The sequence below is a fragment of the Semicossyphus pulcher genome, unplaced genomic scaffold, assembly GCF_022749685.1.
Source record: "Semicossyphus pulcher isolate SPU_LCO1_2020_fin unplaced genomic scaffold, fSemPul1.0.p SCAF_18, whole genome shotgun sequence".
Classification (NCBI taxonomy): domain Eukaryota; kingdom Metazoa; phylum Chordata; class Actinopteri; order Labriformes; family Labridae; genus Semicossyphus; species Semicossyphus pulcher.
In genome coordinates, this window is record NW_027211691.1 from 14,326,221 (window position 1) to 14,347,755 (window position 21,535).

Consider the following 21,535-nt stretch of genomic DNA (forward strand, 5'->3'; position numbering starts at 1 on the left):
GACCAGTTTACCTCCAAAGCCTGAGGAAACCACATACACTCTGTGAAAATTGCTAGATTTGCTGATGACACTTTTATACACTTTTGTAATTCTTAAATCCATACTACACATTGCATTGCGGGATTGTTATCAGTAATTAGTTTACTTTCTTAGGATATGCTGTAAATTAAGTGAACTATACATTAAATGGGAATGATTACTGACATACCTTTACTATAAATATAGCATGTTTTTGGCCCTCCAAACAGCCTCTACTTTACAACAATAAAAACAAATATTATCACAATACTTTTGTAAATCTTTTCAGGTTGTGGTGGCTTCCTGCATGTAGACAGGGGAACGCTGAGCAGTCCCCATTACCCTCAGAACTACCTGCCTGGCCTAGACTGTAGCTGGCATGTGATGGTGACACCTGGCTTCAGAGTTTCTGTCACCTTCCAGAGCCCTTTCCAGATTCAAGGCTTCGGGACTGGATGCAGCTCAGGAGACTACGTGGAGGTAAACAATTATATTATAAGCAAATTGCTTATATTATTAATAAAAATTCAAAACTAAACACATACTGCTGCAACAGGCAGTTTGCAGGCTTCTTACACAGTATGGATCTGGAGTATGGAGTATTTGATTGTGAAGAGGAGCTGTCTGCACCTCCACCGTGCTGCGTGTTGAGCGCACACTGACGGATCTCCATGCATGCACAGATTAATGATGAGCAGGGATAGGAGGGTGCAGCTCTTGTAACAGTTTATTGTTAAGTCCAGACTTTTTGCCATGAGGCTCATTTGCATAGCAAGGGGCCAAATTTTCCTCTAATGTTAGCATAATGACTTTAAATACGCGCAAACAACACCACAGCACAGAGACCCTGTTTGCTCTGCAGCACACTTTGGGGTGTATTCAACCCTCTTTGTGTGCTTGGAGAATGAGCCTTAGCTGCTTAATCCTTTAGTGAATTCCCATCCTCAGTCTTCTTATAGAGCTGCTTCTCCGACTGAATTTGACAACAACACACAACAGTGTGGTGCTAGCAGAGAGTGTTTTTCAAAAACTTCTCACAGCAAGTAAATATATGAGGGTTACACCAAGCTTCTTAAGTAAAGTAGGTTCTGGGACAAGAGAAACAAGCCATTTTTCTAAATACGGTTAAGAGTAGGGAGAAATATGGTGAAGGAACTGCTGATCTGAGCAGATTTACAGAAGCCTGAAGCTAATACTATCTTTTAGCAATACAGTGGTTTCCTGAGAACATTTTTTCACCTTCACCCAAGTTACCAAAGCTCTACATGTAAATGACCCAGTGAGATTGACATACCCAGGAACTCCCCTCCTGCATCCTTTTAAGTTTTCCCTTGATATATCAGCCATAACATTATGACCACTGACAGGTGAAGTGAATAACATTTATCATCTCCTTACAATGGCACCTTTCAGTGGGTGGGATAGGTTAGGCAACAAGTAAAGATTTTGTCCTCAAAGTTGATGTGTTGGAAGCAGAAAAAATGGCAAGCTGAAGGATGTGAGCGACTTTGACAAGGGCCAAATTATGATGGCTGGATGACTGGGTCAGAGCATCTCCAAAACTGCAGCTCTGGGGTGTTCCTGGTCTGCAGTGGTCAGTACATACCAAAAGTGATACAAGGAAAAAAAAAATGGTGAACAGCCTCATTAATGCACATGGGAGCAAAGGCTAGCCCATGTGATCCCATCCAACGGAAGAGCTACTGTAGCTCAAATTGCTGAAAAAGTTAATGCTGGTTCTGATAGAAAGGAGTCAGAACACAGTGCATCACAGTTTGTTGTGTATGGGGCTGCACAGATGCAGTCAGTGTGTCCATGCTGACCCCTTTCAAGCTCCGAAAGTGGCTACAATGGGCATGTGAGCATCAGAACTGGACCACAGAGCAATGGAAGACGGTGGCCTGGTCTGATGGGTCACGTTTTCTTTGACATCATGTGGATGGCCGGGTGCATGTTCATCGCTTACCTGGGGAAGACATGGCACAAGGAGGGACTATGGGATGAAGGCAATCCGGTGGGGGCAGTGTGATGATTTAGGCAATGTTCTTCTGGGAAACGTAAGGTCCTGCTATTCATGTGGATTTTACTTTGACACATACCACCTACCTAAACATTGTTGCAGACCAAGTACACCCCTTCATGGAAACAGTATTCCCTAATGGCAGTGGCCTCTTTCAACAGGATAATGCGCCCTGCCACACTACAAAAATGGTTCAGGAATGGTCTGAGGAACACGACAACAAGTTCAAGGTGTTCACTTGGCCTCCAAATTCCCCATGCATGGGATGCACTGGACAAACAAGTCCAATCCATGGAGGCCCCACCTTGCAACTTACAGTACTTAAAGGATCTGCTGGTAATGTCTTGGTGCCAGATACTTCAGTACACCTTCAGAGGTCTAGTGAAGTCCATGCTTCGATGGATCAGGGCTGTTTTTTGGTGGCGAAAGGGATTCCTACACTAAGGCATGAGGCAGACGGTCATAATGGCTGATGGGTGTACAGTACAGTACATATCTTGTTTCGGCTCATTTTGAAACAGACAATAAGTCTGAAAAAAAAAAAAGTAAAATCACTTTTACTTAGAGGTTTGGTCTTACAATCCCAATGTTCCTCCTTCAAATCAAAAATGACAAAATGCATTGGTGTATAAAACAGTGAATCATGAAAAGTGGGTTGGGAAATTTATTCTCAAGTAAAGACTTACAGTATGTAAATCAGTTATAACATTAAGTAAATAACCTTATTCTCTTCCATACCTCCTGCCTGTCTGAGGTTTTGGATCTTATAACAAATAAGATCGTAAATTGTTTACTCCAACACTCCCCGTTATTATGCATTCCCTGCTGTCTCCACAGCTCAGGAATGGTCCAGATGGTTCATCTCCGCTACTGGGAGGGCGAGTCTGTGGCTCGAGTCCGCCATCCCTACTCCAGACTACCGACAATCACCTCTTTATTCGCTTTGTGTCTGATGCCAGTAATGAGGCCAGTGGCTTTAAAGTGACCTTTGAAGCCCACAGTAAAGGTACGACATCTTCTCCTATTCTCTATTTTATGTCTCTAAACTTATCACGTTTGGGGACCTGAGTTTGGCCCTCTGGTTGTCCCCATCCTTGTCCATTATATTTCTGTGGAAGTGTCTTCATTGTTTAAACACCGATCCATCAATCAGTAGACAATTGCTGAATTGCTTTTGTTGTCAGAACTTAAAACTTAAAGACAGCGCTTAAAAAAGCTTCTTTAAAAGAAGTTAAAATCCTGAAAAAAGACAATAAAATACTTCAAAATAACTTGGTCTGCATTTAGTCAGAGAGGAGGACCCATTGAGCTTAGTTGAAACACCACTAAAGGTTCAGCAGCAAAAGTAGTAGGCCGAAGTCAACAGGATTAACCTTGTCTAGGTAAGTAAGGCCCATGGCCAAGGCTATTTAGCCTATATATTAACTATCAAGGACAGGAGAAAATTGACTTGAGTGAGTAATGCTGGTAATCTTTCTCTCTCTCTCTATTTCCACAGCTTGTGGGGGCTTCATTGAGCTGAACGATTTTGATCCTCCCGGTTATATTACTTCACCTAACTATCCACAGAACTACCCCCAGAACATTGACTGTATATGGGTCATAACTGTGCCGAATGGAGAGGCTGTCCAAATTGACTTTGAGGATGAATTCTACATTGAGCCCTCTAGCAGGTTTGCTGCTACTTTCTCTTTAGGCTGTTCATTTTTACATTTCAAACTTGCTCATTGCTGCTTAGATTCAACAGTAAACATTGCAGTTTTGGAAAAATGAGCATGTTGTGCCTTTTTTTTTTTTTGCCATATTTACCTTTTCTAAAGTTGTATATCCTTACCTTAATCTCTAAAAGAAGTTATCATCATTTTGCAAAAAGCTCAGCCTATTTTCTCACAAATAAACCATACACAAATTCTTTTGACAACTTAACAGCTCCCTGGCTCGTTGGGTCAGACCTACATTGGCCAGACAGGGATAGAGGAATGCTGCCACCAAACCTGCACTTTTATCAATGGAAATCCTTTGTTGAGAAGTTAAATAACAATGGTATCAGGCAATGCTCAGTACCATGGGGATAATGACTTTAACAGGATATTTATTTATTTATGTATTTTTCAGCTGTGCGTATGACTACTTGGAGCTGCGGGATGGTTCTACTTCCAATGCTGGCTTAATTTCCCGTCTCTGTGGTAACACAAAACCATCTACGCAACATTCAACAGGCTCCTCCATGCTGCTCAGGTTTCGTACTGATACCAGTCTTACGCACAAAGGCTTCAAGGCAAAGTACTCCATAGGTAGGCACATTTTTAGGTTTTCCAAACCTAGGGCTTGGTTTTTGGATATGGATCTACATTATCTACAACTGACACAGTTGGCCTACACAAACACAGACATTTGAGCCAACGCTTTGTTGTGTTTAAAAAGTAGTCACTTGAAATTCTTCTTGCAGATGTTTTCTTCACTTAAAAAATGGTAAAATTATGCTAAGACTTTGTAGTGACAATGACTTTTAGTATTCAGTATTTCAGTAAAAAAAAAGAAAACTATGGTGCTACACTAATTTTTAATCTTGAATTCCTAACAGCAACATGTGGAGGTACATTCATAGGCCAGATGGGTACGATCCACAGCCCTGGCTTCCCAGGATCCAACTATCCCGACAATTCCAACTGTGAGTGGTACCTGGAGGGTCCCATAGGGCACTACCTCACCCTTAGTTATAGCAGTTTCAACCTGCAGGACACTCAAGGATGCACTGCTGACTATGTGGAGATCAGAGACTACAATGCTTCAGGTAAGAAAACCAGAGGATCACTTAGCCAATCTTTTTGTGTCTTATGAGCCAATGTAATGTGTATGTAAACAAGAGTTTACATTTAATTACATAACATTATTAGTAGGCAACTATGATGCGAATCATAGAGCCACTATTAGATACATTTGCAGTGTTGTATTTGGGTGGCTGTGGCTCAGTGGTAGAGTCGGTCATCTTGTAATTGGAAAGTTGGTGGTTCAATCCCCAACTCCCTCAGTCTACTTGTCTAAGTGTCCTTGGGCAAGACACTGAACCCCCAAATTGCTTCCAGTGGCATAGCCAACGGAGTGTGAATGTGAAGACTAATTGACAGTTGGGCACTTCAGATAAGGTGTAAAAGCAGCTTTGAGTGGTCGCAAGACTAGAAAAGCGCTATATATACGTACAGTCCATTTACCATCACCATTTATTCTGTGTGCATGTAGGGAACTTGCTGGGCCGACACTGTGGCAGTAACCTTCCGGCTTCCGTGGACACGTCTGACAGCTTTGCCTATGTCAGGTTTGTCAGTAATCCCAGTGGAAATGCAGCTGGCTTCAGTCTGGCCTTTGAAGCAAGTGTTGAAGGTATGATCATTTTCTAAAGATTCCCGTTAAGTTTTAGCATACCTCACTGTAACAGTTTTTAATGTATGCCTGATATCCATATCCTTTCCTCAGTCCTGTAAATTGATGCTACGACTTAAAATGTGAGAATCTCTCTTGAGAAAGATTAACTACACAACAAACTGTGGGACAATGTTTCAAATAATTCAAAGGATTTTAAGCCATTACTAATGTGAATTTTATTTGGGTTTTGTTCTTCTGGACCTGAGCTCCCAGACCACACCTGTAAAAGAGAGTAACAAACATCCTCACTTGCACAGTGACCGACAGATGTCTATTAACCAAGGAAAACTAACTTTGTCAAACAAACTTAGAATTATAATGTAGAATCTCTACATTCACAGACACACAGTCTCCAGGACAACCCCCTTGTTCTATTGTCATTTTTGTTGGTATTTCTATATCATGCACTGTTTAGTTTAGTTTTTTACCTATGTAAGTAATTTAAATACATTAGACTTTGGAATTCCTTTCTTCTTATTTCCATGTATATTATGTTACTTGTTTTTGGTCTAATATTTGCTCTCATTTGGATAGATGCTTATTTCACTCTAGGCTTGCAGAGCAAAGGTTTTTTTTCTTAGAAAAATATTATTGCTCCCAATGAGTTTCTCTTTTTATTATCTTTTTCTCTGTCTACTGCAGTCTGTGGAGGAGAGCTGAATGCTCCCTCAGGAACTATCTCCTCTCCCAACTACCCCAACCTGTACCCACACAGCCGGGTGTGTCGCTGGGATCTGGTCGTGTCACCAGGTCGTCGGGTAACACTCACCATCAATGACCTGCGGCTGGAAGATTCTGGTACCTCATGTATATATGACTACGTTGAAGTGAGTCCCATTCTGCCATTATATACCTGTGTATATCTCTTCACTTTTTTCTTGTTTAGGAAATTAGGTATAATCAGCAGATAGGATAAGGAGCTTGAGAGCTGAAGGCTCAGGCTTACATTCTATTTCTGAAGACTTTCGAAACAAGTTATCTTAAATTGTCAAGTTAATGTTGTCATTGGGTAATAGGGAACTAAAACTCTTTAAGATATGATGGTGTCTGAGAATTGGGCTTTGTAGATGAGAAAATATTTTAAATTATCTCTGGATTTTACAAGGAGCAATTGAAGAGACGCTGATATAGGACACATGATTTTTTTCCTAGTTCTTGTCATTACACATGCCATAGCATTCTGAATCAGTTGGAGAGACATTAGAGACTTATATAGGCAGAGGGATAATAAGACAAAAGGCAGTCTTGAAGGCAATCTGAAAAACTGCTAATGTTTTGAATATCGTTAGAGCCACTGTCTATTTGATAATGTCTTAATTTATTGTGATTGATGTGTGAGCCTACAATCCACAGTTTTTCTTTAATGGATGACCTGATTCTAGGATTGTTGCTACTTTGCTTCAGATCCAGTATCCTTGTGTTTCCATGAAAATTCTTTATCTTTTAGGTACTGAATGGGTTGGCTGCTGATGCCCCCCGCCTACAGCGATTCTGTGGTACAGTGCCAGCAGGCACCCAAGTGCGCTCCTCTGGCAACACCATGACAGTTGTTTTTCGCACTGACTCCTCTGTGTCCAATGGTGGCTTTATGGCGTCTTACTCCTCTGAGGAACCTGCAGGTTTGATGCTACCTTGGATCACAGTAAAACTACATTTCCACCTATAGTAAATGTGCCATGTGTCTGTTACCGGCACCAGACCTAGGGGAATCTGGACCGGCAGCAAAGGTTACAGAGACTGGAAAGCACTGTGTAACCAAACTAAACTCCTGTGGAATGATAGAGGACCAGAATTTAGCATCTTTCTCATGCACAGTCTGTTTATTGTCTGAACACAACAATTTATTAATAACATTTTCTGTCACAGTAACAACATCTAAACATTTCAGAAATAAATACACAATACAAACAAATACATAGAACATACATCCTGAAATAAAATAAGTGCACGACTTAAAAATAATTGAATATACAGTATATTACAGATAAACAAAAATGTACTTAATAAACTAAAGTTAATTAGCTTAAATTATTTATACTCAACTCAAGATACAAATATGTAACAAAATGATATGACACCAGACACATTTAAATCACTCTCACTCCTCTTCCATTCCCACAGTTACCTAAACACTACACATACAGTTCAGCTTACACTAATTCGGCTACAGATAAATCACAACGAACAACATGCCGCGGCCACGAGATTACCATGAATGTGAACCCAGTCTGACGTTTATCATTCATTCATCACCGTTTACTCGCAGCTAACTTGCTAATACTTTTAACAATATTTACTACTTTTCTCACTGAAGCTCATGACACAAAGTTAGCATAACGATCACGACACGTGTCATGACAAAACAGTACAAAATCAAGCTTTCAACACTTAAAACACGACATGTTAACCATCTCAAACAATACTATAGATAGATAGATACTATACTCTGCTTTCATGTTACAAGGTAAATATTGTTCCCCCGACTTTTGCTTATATAAGTCCTTTGTTCCTTAATTAACAGAAAATGACAGTTTCTGAGTTTATTAGTCGACAGTTTTAATGTTTTGCTATGTTGAAACTTTATTAGACAGGAGTGATTTAACATTGTAGTTGTTATTGAGGAGGTAGTTTGTGCTGCAGTTTACTTCATTTATGTTTAAGAGGTACAAATATTTACTCCAACCATAAATTCATAAATTGGCTGTTTGTGGCCTTTGTTTTATATCTTGTAAACGTGTCTGTGCCTCTCACCGTTTCCCAAAATGTTATGTTTCCTTTTGTTAGAATGCGGTGGAGACCTGACCAACCCAGCTGGCGGGAACTTCACTTCCCCTGGCTACCTAGTGTCCAACTACAGCAACAACCTCAACTGTGAGTGGCTGATCAGGAACCATCAGCACATCAATTCTTCTATTGTTGTACTAATAGAAGATCTGCACTTGGAGAACCACCAGACCTGCGAGTCAGACTACCTCCAGTTTCGCTTAGGTAAGTTACACACATAGAGCATTCGCTATGGAAGACACTAAAGAAGCAACTATACATACATTTAAGTTTAGTGTTAGAGTGATGGCTAGAAAAGTAGTGCACTGTACTGCAGAGCCTACAATGTGTTCAGAAAAAGATGTTTAGAAGTTGACTGTTGAAGTTTAAGTTGGGTTACATGTTACAGGCTGATATGTAAGTTGTATGTTATTATCCTCCATGGGATTTTTTTGTACTTATGGAACAGTCTTTTCCAAGTATAGCCTAACACCTCTTGGAAAATCCCTATTAAATTGCTTTAGTCAGAGAGTCTTGATTGGACCTGGAGGATTGTCATTGAAGCGAATCCAGGCGCAGCATCTGTCAAGCAAAGCACAAGTTTAGCACAGTGTGCTGCTTGGAGAATACAGTTCAATTGCGTTCCGTCTAAGAGGGCATTTTGACGAGTCCTGCCCACTCCATCAGTCTCTTTTCCCCCTCATAGGCAGCATTTCTTTCAATTCAACATCATGATAGATTATTTTCCTGTCAGAAAGATTCTAAGCAAGGCAAAAAACAGAAGCCTGAGGAGTTGGCAGAATGTGATGCTGAACTTGAATCATTGGGGGGGAGTTCAAAAAATTGTTTGAGTTCAAGGGCAGAAAAATAATGTAATAAACAACATTGTTGCTAAACACTGTGTACACTTAGCTAAATTACAGAGAAAACTGTTATAATATGCCTTTGAATAACATTTGCAGTAGCTTCAAACTTGATAAATTACTTAGTAGTAAAGAGTAGTCTTGAGATGTTGTGGTCACATGGTTCTTTGTTCACTCAGTTCAGCAAACATAACACACAGTCCTTTTCCCTGCAGCTTTTAATGCATATGCGCTTTATTAACTACTCTACTCTCTGTACTCTGTAGTACCCTCTTCTATGTAGAAATAAGTTGGGAACTACTTTAGGCAAATGAAAAATGTTGCGTCCTTTGAAAAACAGTATTTAAGAACATCATAATGCATCATTTGTTGTGCAATGCCCTATTCATGAGATATGCATGTGCTGTGATAATAGCATTAACAATGATCATAGCACGGGCAACATGGCAACTACATGGATAGGACAGTCATCTCACAAGTACAAAGGGAGTGGCATGGAGTATACAAGTCAGCTGTTGCCTTAGTTTTCTCAGTTTTCAGCCAAAATGTGCACATTATGATTATGACTGTGAATGGATTGTCTCTAATGTGATAGACTTGCAACATGTCCAGGGTGTGCCCTGCACAGGAAAGTGACTCTGCACAGGAAAGCAGGTCATGGTCAAAGTTCAAAAATATGGATGGGTTTTATACTTTCTTTATGGTTATTTGGTTTTTTTTCTTACTCCCATTTCTCAGGTGATTCAGATGGAGAACTGTTGGCAAAATTGTGTGGGCAGACCTACCCCCCAATTCCAATTGTGGTCTTTACCCCAGAGCTCTGGGTCCATTTCCAGACTGATGCCTCCGAAGGAGACCTGGGTTTCAAGGCCAAGTACTTGTTCACTGGTAAGAAAGACAAAGACTGCGTAACTGCCACGAGGTATACTTAAATATGAGATTAGTGTTTGTCTTATCTTCTATTTGTGGGTTCAATGCCACTTTGCAGAGTGTGGAGGATGGCAGACAGGTGAGGGAGGGGTGTTATCCAGTCCTAATTACCCCAACATCTACCCCAGCCCCAGTCGCTGTGCTTGGCTACTAGAGGCTCCAGCGGGTCACACAATTACAGTGAGTCTGAACAATGGCCTGGTGCATTGCAGTCACAAACGAGGAATAATTCATGATTGTATAATGTCTGCAGTGTTTTAACCATCAATAAATATATTTGCTTTAATTGTGACTGTTAGGTATTTATTGTCTTATTTAGATGCTTTAACCGCAAGGGAGCTCAACCTGTTCTTAACGACGAATAAATTATGTTGTGACTTGATAATGCACAGAAATTGCCATCATTATTTCAGGCTTAAATTATTGTTTCCAGGTGTGGGAGGTTTACATTGAAAAGGCACACTATGAGGTGTCCTTTACAGTGACAGTTCTCTTATTTTGGGCTTGTCACTGTGAGCGCATTCTTTGTCCACTAGTCCACCGTAATTGTTTATACAGAGATCACTGCTTATGTGTTTGAAAATTGCTGAAGGTCGAGGAATCAAAATGTCCTATTCCACCTTCTTGTCTTACTACAGCTAACCTTTAGCTACTTCAACTTAGAGGCCCATTCTGAATGTGGCTGGGACTCTGTCACCATATTCAATGGAGGATCCCCTGGCTCCCCAATCATTGGTCAATACTGTGGGACGACCTCCCCAGGAAGTATCCAGTCAGGATCAAACAAACTTGCTGTAGTCTTCCTGGCTGACCACAGTGTGTCGAGGGGTGGCTTTATGGCCTCCTGGTCTGCTGATTCCTCAGGTGGGTTTATACTAACTAAATGAACATTCTGTTTATGTTCCTAAATTAAGTGTTTTGCGATAATAGTGTATTGCCTGAATGAACTAAAACTGCAGAAATAATATACTTTCAAGGATTTGCAGCAATCACAGAATTAGTATTGCAATTAGAAACAGGGTACATGCTACAAGTCATTATACAAGAAATGTGAAGATGTCTGTATTGTATTGTTGATTGATCACGTTTGGCTGAGGAAAGAACCACATATACCAACCGTGAAGGCGGTCATTTTGTACACTTCAGTGTTTACAATAATTGTTTGATAATTGCATATATTCACCATGCAGTCGCATATTTCTGCTTTTGGACAGGGTGTGGAGGGGTGATCCATGCTGATACAGGAACAATCAAGTCTCCAAACTATCCCCAGAACTTCCCGGCCAATGTGGAATGCTCTTGGCAGATTATTGCCCATGAGGGAAACCACCTGGAGATGAGCTTTAACAGTGATTTTCAGATTCCAGACAGCGCTGGGACCTGCCAGAGCAGCTATATCAAGGTATCAGCATTGAGCTACAGGAAAAACATATTAAAATGATATGTGAGTTCAGAAGATACAAATTATCAATCATTGCTTTGGAAGGACTGTGTTGACACAGAGGTAGAACAAGTCACCCTCTAATCAGTAGATAGGCTTTTCAATCTATGACTCCTGCAGTCCACATGTCTTAGTGTCTTCTGCAAGACACTGAATTTCTGCAGGAGACATAGCCATCAGAGTGTGAATATGTGAATAGATCAGAACTGATTTAAAGCACTTTGCGTGGTGAAAGACTAGATAAGCACTATGCAAGTGCAGTCCATTTACCATTTACAGTTTATTTCCCACCAGTAACATCAATTAATTAATTTAAAGCATGCTTAGTCTATTGCCAGGTTGAGCGTGTCAGTCAGGACCTCAGACAGCTATCCTGAGGCCCAGCATGGGTCCAGGATAGCTGTCAGCAGAATTACATGGCATTTTGATTCTTGATGTTAAAATTGTTCCTGAAACTTGAATAAGATTGATTTAAATTGAATTGAAATTAATTGATGTTAGAGTTCCACCTGATGAAATGTGCTAGGTTCACATGTGTCAACAAAACATTCAAACAACCATACGTTGAAAACTTCAACCATCAAAGCAAAGTTCATGAACCGTATCAGGAAGTATCTGTCAAAAATGGTCTTTTTTGACAACAATTACACTAATGGGGCGAGGCCTGCGAGCTACTTCAGGCAGACAACTCGAGCTGCACTGATTTAATAATTGATATACGTCACTTCCACGTCACCTGTGGAAGTGACCACAGCTGCAAGATTTCCTGTCTCTCCCTTTTGCTGTCATTGCCATCGCTGCCCTGCACCAGTACTGCGCTCTTACTTACTTACAGGCTCCGAATAGGGGATATAAGATATTATCTCATCACTCCTCAATTTCTGCATGTAAAATAAATCAGCGAGGAGTGATGAGGTCGGAGCCTAGATGCCAAACACAAGCTATGTTCTGCTGCTGCAATAAACATTTCAAACTATAACAATGTGAGTTGTCTGACGGAACTGTGCATGTTCCTGTAGGTGTGGTCAGGTCAGACCCAAAATACTGAGGCTCTGCTGTCAACAGGCTGTGGCTCAGTGGCCCCGGCTCCCATCATTGCTCCATATAACATCATCACAAGCCGATTCCAGTCCACTGGAGCCACTGGCAGAGGTTTCTCTGCATCCTTCATCACCAGTAAGAACCAAGCAGCCAAGACAGCTATACATTAGTGTTAATAAGACTGTACTGACTGACTTTTACAGTGTTTGAATATTTGACTTGAAGCCTTAATTGGTAAGTACCTGTGTTTGTTCTGAATTAATCTTTTTTCACAAGAGTGCAGAGTACATGATTCCAATCAGAGAGACATTTGTGAGTAGAAAATTGATCATCATAATTATTCTTTGGTGATTTGTTGGTATTTTGCAAAACAGAAAGAAACAGCTCTCTATTCCAGCCTTAGCTTAGATGGCGATACTTCAGTGTTGGATAAAAGTATGTGTTGACATGTCCCAACACAATTCCAAAGAAAGGGCAATTTTTTCTGTTCATCAGGATGCGGTGCAAACTTCACAGCTCCAAGCGGCCGTGTGGTTTCTCCAAATTATCCAGCTGACTACCCTTTTTACTCCAACTGCAACTACACCATAAACGCTGGAGAAAAGACTGTGGTCATCCTCACCTTTCAGACTTTTCAAGTAGAAGGCAAGTGTTTGTGTTATAGCAATATATGGACAAAGAATCCTCCTACGATCACAATATTGACCTGATTCCCTTTTTGGAAGTAAATGTTTTGTCCTCTTTGTTATGTGATAACCAATAGTGAGCGACTGGTTGACTTCTTGGCCTTGTTGTCTGTTTTCTAGCACACTCCACCTGTCTATATGATGGGCTGAAGATCTACAGCCTAGCCACTAGTGGCCCTGCTATTGCCACTCTGTGTGGTAACACTATCCCTGGTCCCTTTTCCTCCTTTGGGCCCATGTTACTCAACTTTTACTCTGATTCTGTGATCACCGACAATGGCTTCTTGGCAGAATACAGAGCCATTCGTAAGTAACAAAGAGGAAGAATAATTTGCATAGACAGTACATTTTATTACCATTTTTGTTTTTCTTTTATTTGCTTATTCTATTATTTATTAGCTTATTTAATTTAATTTGTTCAATTTATTTGAATGGCATTTGCCCTCCCTACCATATGGATAGTTTTAACCAACATACAAATGTTTAATACAGTTTCAATTCAAACCACAACTAATTTAATATTCAAAAGTTAAATTGTGTGTGTGTGTGTGTGTGTGTGTGTGTGTGTGTGTGTGTGTGTGTGTGTGTGTGTGTGTGTGTGTGTGTGTGCGTGCGTGCGTGCGTGTGTCTATAGCATGTGGGGGTTTCTTCAACAGCACTATGGGTACAGTAAGCAGCCCAGCACTCTCCATGACCGACTACCACCACAACATCAACTGTACCTACCATATCATGGTTCAAGCAAACAGGGTGGTGGATCTCAAGTAAGACTGCAATGACTGCACTTCCCTCATTAATCGGACTGCAGGATTATACTGGGGAACCAAAATTTACATTTGGGACATACCCTTTATACATAGTTCTTTGAATAATGACTGCTGATATGTCGTTTTGAAAAAATGAAAGACAATAAATCTTATAAATGTTATTTCCCAGTAGTGTTCATAATCTTCGAGCTGCAATGTTATTATATCTAACAACGATACATTCAAATATACTAACTATATATATAGCTTAGGGTGGATCAAGATACCCTTTACTGCTTCCATGACGCCACAGTTCCAAATGGGGGCTTTACTTGGTCCTACCAGTACAAGTAACTGTGTGACTATGAATCATCAATCTTTTTCTGTCTTCACAGGTTTAACACCTTTCACCTGGAGGCATCTTCTTCCTGTCGTTATGACTACGTGGCAGTGTATGATGGACAGGACTCCTTGGCACCTTTGCTAGGAAAATTCTGTGGTACAGTGCTCCCACCCAATCTGCAGTCTTCCACCAACCATCTGTTCATCATCTTTCGGACAGATGCCTCAGTGAATGGGATTGGCTGGAGGGCCGTTTACAGTGAGACACTAGGTAGGTAAATGTTACTGTGTTTGATATGCCAATTAAGGATGGAGTAGCTAATTACATTTCTAATTGGATGCTTTTTTTTCATGTAATAAAAATTTAATTACATTTTATAAGATCATACGTTTTTTTTACTTTACACTCAGAAAATGTAATGCAATGAAGAAGAAGAAGTGTGCCATATCAGCATTAAGGTTATCATCAAGTTTAATTATGACACCATAAAAAAAATTGAAATCACCAACAAATCTGTTATGTAATTCCATCCATAGAGGCAACATGCACAGCAACATTGAAAACAACAACATTTTTCTCCCATTTTCAGGACTATGTAATTATAAGTGCACTATACAAAAATGCTGCCATAGTTATGAAAACAAACTGAGGTGAAATCATTAACCCCACCGACCTTCAACCATCTTGTTCATCAACAAATAACTTTATACTCGTATGTTATAGATATTAAAAGAGGACAATTAAGTGTAACAAACAAATATGAGCACTAATAAAAATGCTGCCATCCTTATGAAAACTTCCTACCTCAGCTAAAGTCATGAATCTTGTTCATCAGCAATAAACTTCTGACAGGTAAACAACAAAGTGGCGACGGACGATTCAACACCATCACGTCCTACAACTTCACAGCACGTTCCTTCTGAAACACAAAATCCCACTTTTCTATCCACAAGGGCTGGAATGCCGAAATCTGTACTTTAGCTTTCATAGCGAGCGGGCCGGTCTTCCGCTACCCAGCCTGCTACAGTGACGTTAAGTTTTTTTCAAGAGAAAACGAGGGAGCAAATATCTGAATCAGTTTGTGGATGTTGAAAAAACATTACCCTGCATATTATGTATAATGGATGGAGAAGATGTATGAACAGAGCAGGTCATTGTCTGGAGGCTTCAGGGCGAGCATGTTGACGTATTGATGGTGTCAATAGTGATGGAAGGAGTCTAGATGCTTCGTACTCTTTTCTGCTTGCCTATTTATATTTATTTGTAGATATGTCCAAATACATGTAGGATTGATATCAACACAACAGTAATCATTACCCAAGTTTTTTCCTCCGCCAGTATTTCCAGTAGTTAAGAACGTGTCTAACTCTGCCAATCTTCTGTAAAGTACTCAATGTCTGAAAGGGCAACTTAGGAAATGGTGGGACCTGATTCTCTGAGTTCATACGATAAAGGGCTTTCGTACGTTTTTTGTTTTTTTTTAATTAAATTGCATAATTATTCTGTATGTCATAATTTGTGAACCCTGGTAATTTGTCTGACGGAACCCTGGTAATTTGGTTTTACACAATGGGAACTCCCATCAGTGCAACGTGAAGCAACAGTCATTGACAGAACTGTTTATGTTGAGGTTATAGTTGGATCATTTGACTCCATGGAAAAGTTATGACCTGGGGGCTCATGTCCAGTCTCTGGAGGGTATTTTCTTATGTGTTCACTTGCATTCCAAAGGCACACAATATGCTCCTGTCTACGTTTTTTGTACTGTAAATGGTATGGACTGTACTTATATAGCGCTTTTCTAGTCTTTGTGACCACTCAAAGCTGCTTTTACACTACATTTGTTCATCAGTTTTTAAGTGTGTGTTTCTGAATTACCCGCAGGTCCAGCACAGGGATGTGGTGGGTATTTATCTATGCCCATGGGCATGTTTGGTTCTCCTGATCCAAACCTGGATGGGCGCTATGAGCCCAGGATGGACTGCCTGTGGACCATCGAGATGCCAGTCAACAGGGTTATCAACCTGACCTTCACTTCCTTTGATCTTGAGAGCTCCTCTTCTTGCCGCTACGACTATGTCAAAGTAAAAAAAAAAAACAGCAATTCAAACTATTTAATATTTATTTTCTCATGGTAACATATTCTACTCAGTACCCACTTTAATTAATCGACCATCACACAATATATAGCACCTCACAAGCAATTGACAAATGAAAAAGTGTAATTATCATAGACACTTAATGATGATAATAATAATAATAATAATAATAATAATAATAATGATAATACTATGTATTTGCTATCTGTGAATGACTCTTAATGTATTTGCAGGTGTATGACGGCGACAACATGAATTTCCCTCTGGTTGGGACGTTTTGTGGAAACACCATCCCTTCATATTTTGTATCAAGTGGAAACTTCCTGACTATCAATTTTTTCAGTGACAGCTCAGTCCAGAAACAAGGCTTCAATGCTACCTACAGAGCTATGCCAAGTAAGACATTTTCTATTCTCTCTCTCTCTCTAGGCTTCATTTTCACCTGAACATTTTTAATTTGTCACACATCACCTAGGTTATTTAAAATCACTTAAAAACACTTTAAAGTGTGCAACTACCCATCTGCCATCAAAGCTTGCCAACTGTCAGGTTAGGTAAAGTAGCAAGAGAGAGGACCCAGATGCAGACTATAGGATGATTTATTCAAACACAAAAAAAAACTTTACTTGCTTACTTTTCAGAGTCCAGGGAATAAAAAAAATCCAATATAAGGTTCAACCACAAATCCACTGAAAACAGGTGAGAACTGAAGGCAAAAAAACACAGGGAGCCACGAGGAATCAAGAAGCACTAGGAGCAGGATTCAGGAAGGTGACAAAGTTGATGAAGGTTTCACGAAGAAACAAAAGTTTCAAACGGATATACTAAGGTTGACTAAGCTGAACTGAGACAGGAGGGAAGGAACACAGATACTAAATGGGTGTAGATGGTAGCTTAGTCTGTAGGGACTTGGCAGCTGGAAAGGTGCCGTGTTTCTAGTTACTTGATGACAATTTTATTTTCAAAACTAGGCACACATATAAGATGACTGGAATTGAGAAATGGTATTTTTATATTTATTATGTTTAGAATTCTTTTCATAGGGATTATTAAGTTGATCACAATGGGCCGTTCATATTTCAGTGATGGTTCAACAGATGATCAGGCTTTAAGACGGTATGCTGATAAAGAGACTTCAGCGCTGAGATCTATAGTTTAATATCCACATAATACTTGTGATGTTTGTGTAGAAGATTTGAATGGGTGTGCTGATCCAGGTGGCATTTATATAATTTGTATTTCATGTGCCCTATTTACAGGTGCATTGTCTGTAAGTACCATTTAGTGTTGGCCACCAGAATCAATCTTGTTAAAAAACAGATTACGTTAATTTGCCCATTCCTGGTCACCAGATTCAGGGCCCCTCCCACCGCTTCTGTATGGCCTGAGGTGGTTTTCAGGCATCTCCAGACCTCTCTAGTGTTGTTCTGATCTGGCCTTGTCTTCCCTTATTTTCTTTGTCCAAAGCTTCTCTTTGTCCCCAGTTCTAAAAGCCATTTTCTTGTCGATCAGTGCAGGGCCTTTAGGGTTCACTCAGGGTTTGTTGTTAAAGAAACACTGTACCTTCCTGGAGGTCATAGTGTTCTTTACACAGAAGTTTATGTAGTCTGTGATGCAGTGGGTCCTACTGACTATGTCTTACCCATGCGGGCGTCAAAGCAGTGCCACATCACTGGCCTACTCAGATCACTTTCTCACATACCTTGTGGTGGGGGGTTGTTTTTTCACCGTAGGATGCAGTGTCACCGGGTTGTGATCTGACAACCCAGCTAGGGGAAGGGCTGGAAGAGATCTATGCATACAGTCTACCAGTGTTTTATTGTCTTTGGTGTGGCATTTGACATACTTGGTGAGTGTAGAGAGCTCATTCAGCCAAGTCTCAGTGAAGTCCCTGATACTAGATATTGCACTCATGTTAATGCCGTCAGCAGTTCCATCTTATTGTGGAGAGACCTCACATTTCACATAATTAAAGACGGTACAGATGGTTTGCACCTTGCTCCAACTCTCCTCCTCCTCTGGGAAAGGTCTGGTCTCTCTTCTATGGGAACCCTCGTATTGCATAGCGCTTACAGCTGTTCACAGGCGTTATCAATGGAGCTGTGGCTGAATGGGTCACCTCATGCAGATTTAAGTAGTTCACAAAAAGTAACATTATAGCATACCACTAATGTAACCAGTTACAAGTCCATTTTTACTTATAGAAGAAGGAGATAATTGTAAAAAAATAAATAAATAAATAAAAAAGAACTCATAGTATGCAAAAAATACAGTGGTCAATAAAGCACAATAAATGGACCTGCATAAACTGGCTACCACTCATGTGGTGCCATCTTACAAGTCTTGTGGTGGGACTACAGTTCTGTTTTTTTTTTTGTTCCATTCGAAGTCTGTGAATGGACACTGCGGATATGGATTATAGAGATAGTTTTACACACAGGTAACATGAAACTTCTGAAGAAACTTTGACAAGCAATATAGAGTTTCATGTTGCAGAGGTGACATTCCTTGAATAATGAAAAATACGCCTGGTTGTCAGAGCCTTTGCTAATGCTTTTAAACAAAAATGTGATGTTTGAAAGTTTGGCTTAGTGATGATAAATCTACACAGTGTTTTATCTGACTGGTTAGAGTGTATCCCCTTCAGTTGTGGGGTATATTTTGTCAAAAACAGTGACAGAAGTGTGGAGCATCTTAATTTTCTTGATGTTAGGATTTTTTGTTGAAGCCTCTTAATCTCAGAATCTTGTTTCCCCATCAAATTTTGTGATTATGGGGAATTCCAAATTGGTAAAGACAAAAAATAACAAAAGCTTTCTCTGTGTCCAAAGAGACTATGATTACAAATTGAGATCATATGTAAGGATAGAAAGGGAAAATTTGATATAAGTAAAAGATCACATGGCAGCCCCTTAAAACTAAATTGTCAGATGCTAGTTGTATTAAAGCAAATGCAAGGGCTTTTAATCAGTGGGCTATAGACTGAATCACTACTGTTTTAACTAATACCACTATATATAGTAACTTGAATACTTCATTTAAATAAAAATCTGTCAGACTAGTTAAGAGATTCCCCTCAAAATGTCAGCTCAGACAGAATCCAAAAATAAGACTGTTTGATATGAGTATTTTAATCACAAGCACGATTACACAGAAATAAGGTGAAAATGATTCCATACTTACACACTGCAAATTCATCATAAAGTTGTTTATCACATGTACGATTCTTTTAATTTTGAGAATTTTTTTCTCTCCGTGTGTCTGCCTTTCCTCAGTGATTTGCGGTGGGACTATGAATGCCACAACCACCATTCAGACCCAAACATCACCCTTCTTCCCCAATGCGTATCCCCCTTACACATCCTGCCGCTGGATCCTAGATGCTCCTGCACAGGAAACCATCAAAGTGTCATTCCAGACCTTTGTCCTCCAGCCCAGTCAGAGCTGCTCATCAAATTACCTGGAGATGAAGGACTGGCCTGTGGTGAGTTCAGACAGTGACAGTCTTGTAATTTGGCCAATAACCTCCGAATCTTGTCTGCATCTTCCACCTGCGGAACTGTTTCTAACAACAGAGGCTAAAAAATCTTTTGCTAATGGAATCTAATTTTAAATAAGATACTGTATATCTGGCTACACTAGGCTTGAGTTAATTTCAATTAATAATTCAATTCAATTCCTTAATAATGTCCTGTATAAGTTTTCGTAATAGCAGCACAGAGATTAAAAGCGATTTGCTTATATGGTAATAACCATTAAAATACACAGAATATAGTTGATATTACAGACATGTAAATTGCCTATGACACAGTGTGGCTATCAAAATTAAGAGGTAAATCTATGAATTAACAACTAGCTTGTTTTAATCATACAGACATCAGACTTGTAGACTTCCTATAACATGCTGAGTTGTGTAAGCTTACTTACTGAATGATTAGACAAACTAATCAACCTTAAATTCAAACTTATATTAAACAATATCTGTATACAAGAAACATGGCTGAAACCTCATCTAGACTTCAGAATCCTTAATTATTCTACTGTTAGGTGTGATAGGGTGGAGAGTGTGCTACATTTATTTAGGGGAATATGCCATTCAGAGTGATTAATAAGGGGATAGAGGAAGAATTCATGGTAATACAAATATGGACAAATGGAAGACTGGAACATGGAAGAATGTTTTATTGTAAAAATAGAAATCAACAAATTAAAGCAGATGCAGGGACAGATTACAAATTATATCTTTTGGTTCAGAGACTTTAATTCACATAGCACATCATGGGGAGGAAAAAGAACAGACACACAAGGGCAGATAATAGAACAACTTTTGGAGGACAGTAATCTGGTGTGTATAAATGATGGGAGAGGGAAACGAATAGATGTTCACACAGGTAATAGTTCAGCACTTGATAAATCAAGTGTTTAATCACTGGTTTCAAGAGAGGTGGCAGGGATATGTGAGTGGGAATTATGGACACAATCAACAGCAGTAATTATTTTCCAATATTAAATAGTATACATGCATAGGGAAGTAAAGGTCGAGGGAAGAGAAGCAAAGTGGGTATTCAGTAAAGCAGTGTGGGATCAGTTTGAGTGGAGAAATACATTTTAATCAAGATATAGAAAAAGTGGATGAAGAATTCAGAGAAGTGATATGAAAGGCAGCAAAGTTTGCAAGTAAAGGGAAAATGGTTTGGAAAACAGTCCTATAGTGGATAGAGGAATGCAGGAAAGCCATTAAAGAAAGGAATAGAGCTTTTAAAGTATAAAGAGAATATATCATTTTCTAATTGAATACAAAAGAATGCAGGCACAAGTAAGAAAAGTTCTGAAAGAAGCAAAGAAAAAAAGATGGATTGAATTTTGTAGCAAAAAGGGAAGATCAACTCCTATAAGTGATGTATGGGGAATGATAAGAAAGATGAAGGGAATCCGGAGAGAGAGCCAATATCCAATTTTAAAAGATGAGGAGGAAACAGTTATATCAAATGTAGATAAAGCAGAAATCATGGCTAATACGTGTAACTTCTCCAGGAAAAGATATAATCTGTTAAATAATGTAAAACACTTGTGAATTCAGGCAGGAAAAAAATTGTAGGAATATATAATCAAATATGGGAAGAAGGAAGCTTACGTAATAGTTGGAAAGAAGCAATCATCAT

At 39.6% G+C, this 21,535-nt stretch overlaps 1 protein-coding gene across 1 annotated transcript in view; it reads left to right on the plus strand.

Moving 5' to 3' along the window:
• Window positions 1–21,535, plus strand: part of cubn (cubilin (intrinsic factor-cobalamin receptor)) — a 70,923-nt gene that overhangs the window by 44,272 nt on the left and 5,116 nt on the right. The window contains exons 42-62 of the mRNA XM_069667323.1: window positions 308–498; window positions 2,876–3,044; window positions 3,537–3,711; window positions 4,154–4,332; window positions 4,623–4,832; window positions 5,279–5,419; window positions 6,104–6,288; window positions 6,909–7,080; window positions 8,246–8,449; window positions 9,826–9,975; window positions 10,076–10,197; window positions 10,656–10,881; window positions 11,232–11,419; window positions 12,478–12,634; window positions 12,995–13,144; window positions 13,306–13,491; window positions 13,820–13,949; window positions 14,327–14,544; window positions 16,159–16,358; window positions 16,607–16,769; window positions 19,649–19,857. Of these exons, the coding sequence (XP_069523424.1) occupies window positions 308–498; window positions 2,876–3,044; window positions 3,537–3,711; window positions 4,154–4,332; window positions 4,623–4,832; window positions 5,279–5,419; window positions 6,104–6,288; window positions 6,909–7,080; window positions 8,246–8,449; window positions 9,826–9,975; window positions 10,076–10,197; window positions 10,656–10,881; window positions 11,232–11,419; window positions 12,478–12,634; window positions 12,995–13,144; window positions 13,306–13,491; window positions 13,820–13,949; window positions 14,327–14,544; window positions 16,159–16,358; window positions 16,607–16,769; window positions 19,649–19,857 (3,725 nt within the window). The remainder of the gene's footprint in view (window positions 1–307; window positions 499–2,875; window positions 3,045–3,536; window positions 3,712–4,153; window positions 4,333–4,622; window positions 4,833–5,278; window positions 5,420–6,103; window positions 6,289–6,908; window positions 7,081–8,245; window positions 8,450–9,825; window positions 9,976–10,075; window positions 10,198–10,655; window positions 10,882–11,231; window positions 11,420–12,477; window positions 12,635–12,994; window positions 13,145–13,305; window positions 13,492–13,819; window positions 13,950–14,326; window positions 14,545–16,158; window positions 16,359–16,606; window positions 16,770–19,648; window positions 19,858–21,535) is intronic.